The following is a 2,909-nucleotide window of genomic DNA, read 5'->3' as shown; positions in this document are numbered from 1 at the left end:
ATGTGATATGAGGATATGATATGGGATGTGGGTCCCCATACAGACCAAAGTATAGTGGTGGACTGGTAGCTGTCATTGGTGGTTGGGGTTAAGGGCCTTGCTCAAGGGCAGCTCAGTGGTGGTAATAAGGGAGAGACAAGCACTGCTCTTTCACTCCCCCCAAATTCTATCTTGCCGGTCTGGGGATTGAACCGGCGACCTCCCGGTCACAAGCTCACGTCTTTCTTCTTCTGTCTTTTGCTCATGCCGCAGAAATGGTATTACCTTGAAACCGGGACTCGCCAATGCCGATACCTGTGTGAACCACCCCTAGTGCATGAAATACCTTATTTGAGAAAGTGTCTCCGGACTCAGTGTCTCTGTCCCTGTCCCTGCAGGACGCCCTGGTGAACCTGATCCGCCGAGCCAGGCCCGTGTTCCTGCAGTGTGTGCTCGCAAAGACCGACGGGGGAGGCTTCGACGTGCCGGCGCTCCGAGTACAGCTGCACGCCACGCAGATCCTGTCGGCCCTGCAGCTCCACCGCACAGGTCGGCACATTCACATCAGGATCAGGATCAGGATCTGGATCTGGATCTGGATCTGAATCTAAAGATTTCATTCATTTAGTCTCTTCATTTGTTTAAACTTGCTGTATCTGCAGATAAAAAAAAGTTTACTCTTATGTTGTTATTCACTGTTATTCGCTCTCTTTCTCTCTGTCTCTCTGTCTCTCTCTATTTCTGTTTCTGTCTCTCTCTCTCTCTCTCTCTCTCTCTCTCTGTCTGTCTGTCTCTCTCTCTCTCTATTTCTGTTTCTGTCTCTCTCTGTCTCTGTCTGTCTCTCTGTCTCTCTCTATTTCTGTTTCTGTCTCTCTCTCTCTCTCTGTCTCTGTCTGTCTCTCTGTCTCTCTCTATTTCTGTTTCTGTCTCTCTCTCTCTCTCTGTCTCTGTCTGTCTCTCTGTCTCTCTCTATTTCTGTTTCTGTCTCTCTCTCTCTCTCTCTGTCTCTCTCTCTCTGTCTCTGTCTGTCTCTCTGTCTCTCTCTATTTCTGTTTCTTTCTCTCTCTCTCTCTCTCTGTCTCTGTCTGTCTCTCTGTCTCTCTCTATTTCTGTTTCTGTCTCTGTCTCTCTCTCTCTCTCTCTCTCTCTCTCTCTCTGTCTGTCTCTCTGTCTCTCTCTCTGTCTCTCAGGTTATCCAGATCACATGTCTTTGAGTGACTTCAGGTGTCACTTCCAGGCGTTGTCTCCTCCGATTATGAAGCGTTACGCGTCGATGTTTGTCAGCCACGATGAGAGAAAGGTCAGCTGACCACAGCAGCTCAATCAGACCCTCAGATGTCCCACTGTCTCAGATCCTCAGGTCAGTATAACGTAAACAAGTGTCCTTCTGTCCTCTCTGTGTCCCAGGCGGTGGAGGAGTTACTGGGCGAGTTGGATCTGGATAAGAAGAGCATCGTGGTGGGCGCCAGCAGGGTGAGAAATGTTCGGACATTATGTTGTCTTTCCTGATACAGATACCTGACGTAACGGCCGATACCGAGCACCGATCCGATACCAGTGTGTTAAAAACACATTTATTCTGTTATGCTTTAACAGCTTTATACTACTAACCCTGCATGGATGAGATAGGATTTCCATCTTTGTTTTCTTTTACAACCCGGTTTGACAGTGAGTCATGACGTTAAAAGAACATAAATGAAGTACTTTAAAGTAGATTTTCTTCTGGGCTATAGCCTCGCTTTGCCAGAAGGTCTGACTTAGCCCGGGAAAACCCTGACTAACTTCTGGCAAATTTGAGATTTGCTCTGTTAGTCCGTCTGGCCAAGCCCATTTCCAATGTTTCCAAAATCAAGGCACCAATCCCAACCGAGGCGAAATTTCTAGCGGCACAGAAGCAATCATTCGGCGGCGGTATAGACTACGTCTGGGCTAAATTGGGCTACTTCTGGGCTAAATTGGGCTACTTTTGGGCTAAATTGGGCTACTACTGGGCTAAATTACGTGCTGTTGGATCGGTGCATGAACTCCAGTACTCGGTCCTAACGATACCAGCATTTTAGGCTAATCAAATCCAACAGCCGGACGTGAATCCATGCTGCTTTGTCTCAGGTGTTCATGAAGCGAGGCGTGCTGGGCTACCTGGAGCAGCAGCGGGACCAGCAGGTTACCGGCTGGCTGATCCATCTGCAGGCCGCCTGCGTGGCACATCTGGCCCGTCAGAGGTACCGCAAACTCAAGGTCAGTGTCTCTACTGTGGCGTGACCGAGCGTCTCATCTGCATGTTTCTGGACGCTAAGCAAGCTGTCCCTCCTTGACCCTCTGAGGATGAATGTGCAATGTCCACGTTTCCCATTTATTGTTTTTGTGAGGTGTTAAAATCAGTCACATCAGTAGCGTGCATGTGGAGGTGTGTAAAAGGTGTGTAGCAACAGGGCTGTTGGTGTCGGCCGAATGGCGAGCTAAAGAAACATCCAGGAAGCTGAGCCTTTTGTTTCCTGTGAGCCACCGTGCCCGGGTGCTCCACATCAGGCGGCATCAGCTAATACCTTAAACACAGTTATGCATCATATGATCCAGCAGACACACGGCCAGCAGAGGGCGTCACACACGGCGTCTAGCTAGCCCGCTCCTTATTTGCACTAAGTTGAGTCCCGGCTACTTTATGCAAATTAGGGCCTTTGAGCCCAATTTGCCGCCTCTCAGACTCAGGTCGATCGAAGACAGATTCATCAGCTGTGGTTTATTCCTCACATAGAATGTTTCCTGAAACACATTTTGGTGAACTATTGAGTTTATTGAGTTTTCCATTTTGTTAACAAAGGAAAAGAAAGCAGAAAAAAAATAAATAAATAAATGAACAAAAGAATGCATAATATGGTGAAATATTTACAAAATCTCAATAGTTCCTAAAGGTGTGTGTGTGTGTGTGT

The 2,909-nt window shown here is 47.9% G+C and overlaps 1 protein-coding gene across 1 annotated transcript in view; it reads left to right on the top strand.

Moving 5' to 3' along the window:
- The window catches only part of LOC117959736 (unconventional myosin-XVIIIb-like), a 34,100-nt gene that overhangs the window by 10,841 nt on the left and 20,350 nt on the right, over window positions 1-2,909 (top strand). Inside the window, exons 8-11 of the mRNA XM_034897015.1 lie at window positions 378-528; window positions 1,170-1,279; window positions 1,387-1,452; window positions 2,089-2,223. Of these exons, the coding sequence (XP_034752906.1) occupies window positions 378-528; window positions 1,170-1,279; window positions 1,387-1,452; window positions 2,089-2,223 (462 nt within the window). The remainder of the gene's footprint in view (window positions 1-377; window positions 529-1,169; window positions 1,280-1,386; window positions 1,453-2,088; window positions 2,224-2,909) is intronic.

This window comes from Etheostoma cragini, chromosome 16 (assembly GCF_013103735.1).
Source record: "Etheostoma cragini isolate CJK2018 chromosome 16, CSU_Ecrag_1.0, whole genome shotgun sequence".
Classification (NCBI taxonomy): domain Eukaryota; kingdom Metazoa; phylum Chordata; class Actinopteri; order Perciformes; family Percidae; genus Etheostoma; species Etheostoma cragini.
Note: the sequence above shows the minus strand (reverse complement) of the source record. Positions and strands in the feature narration are given on the sequence as shown.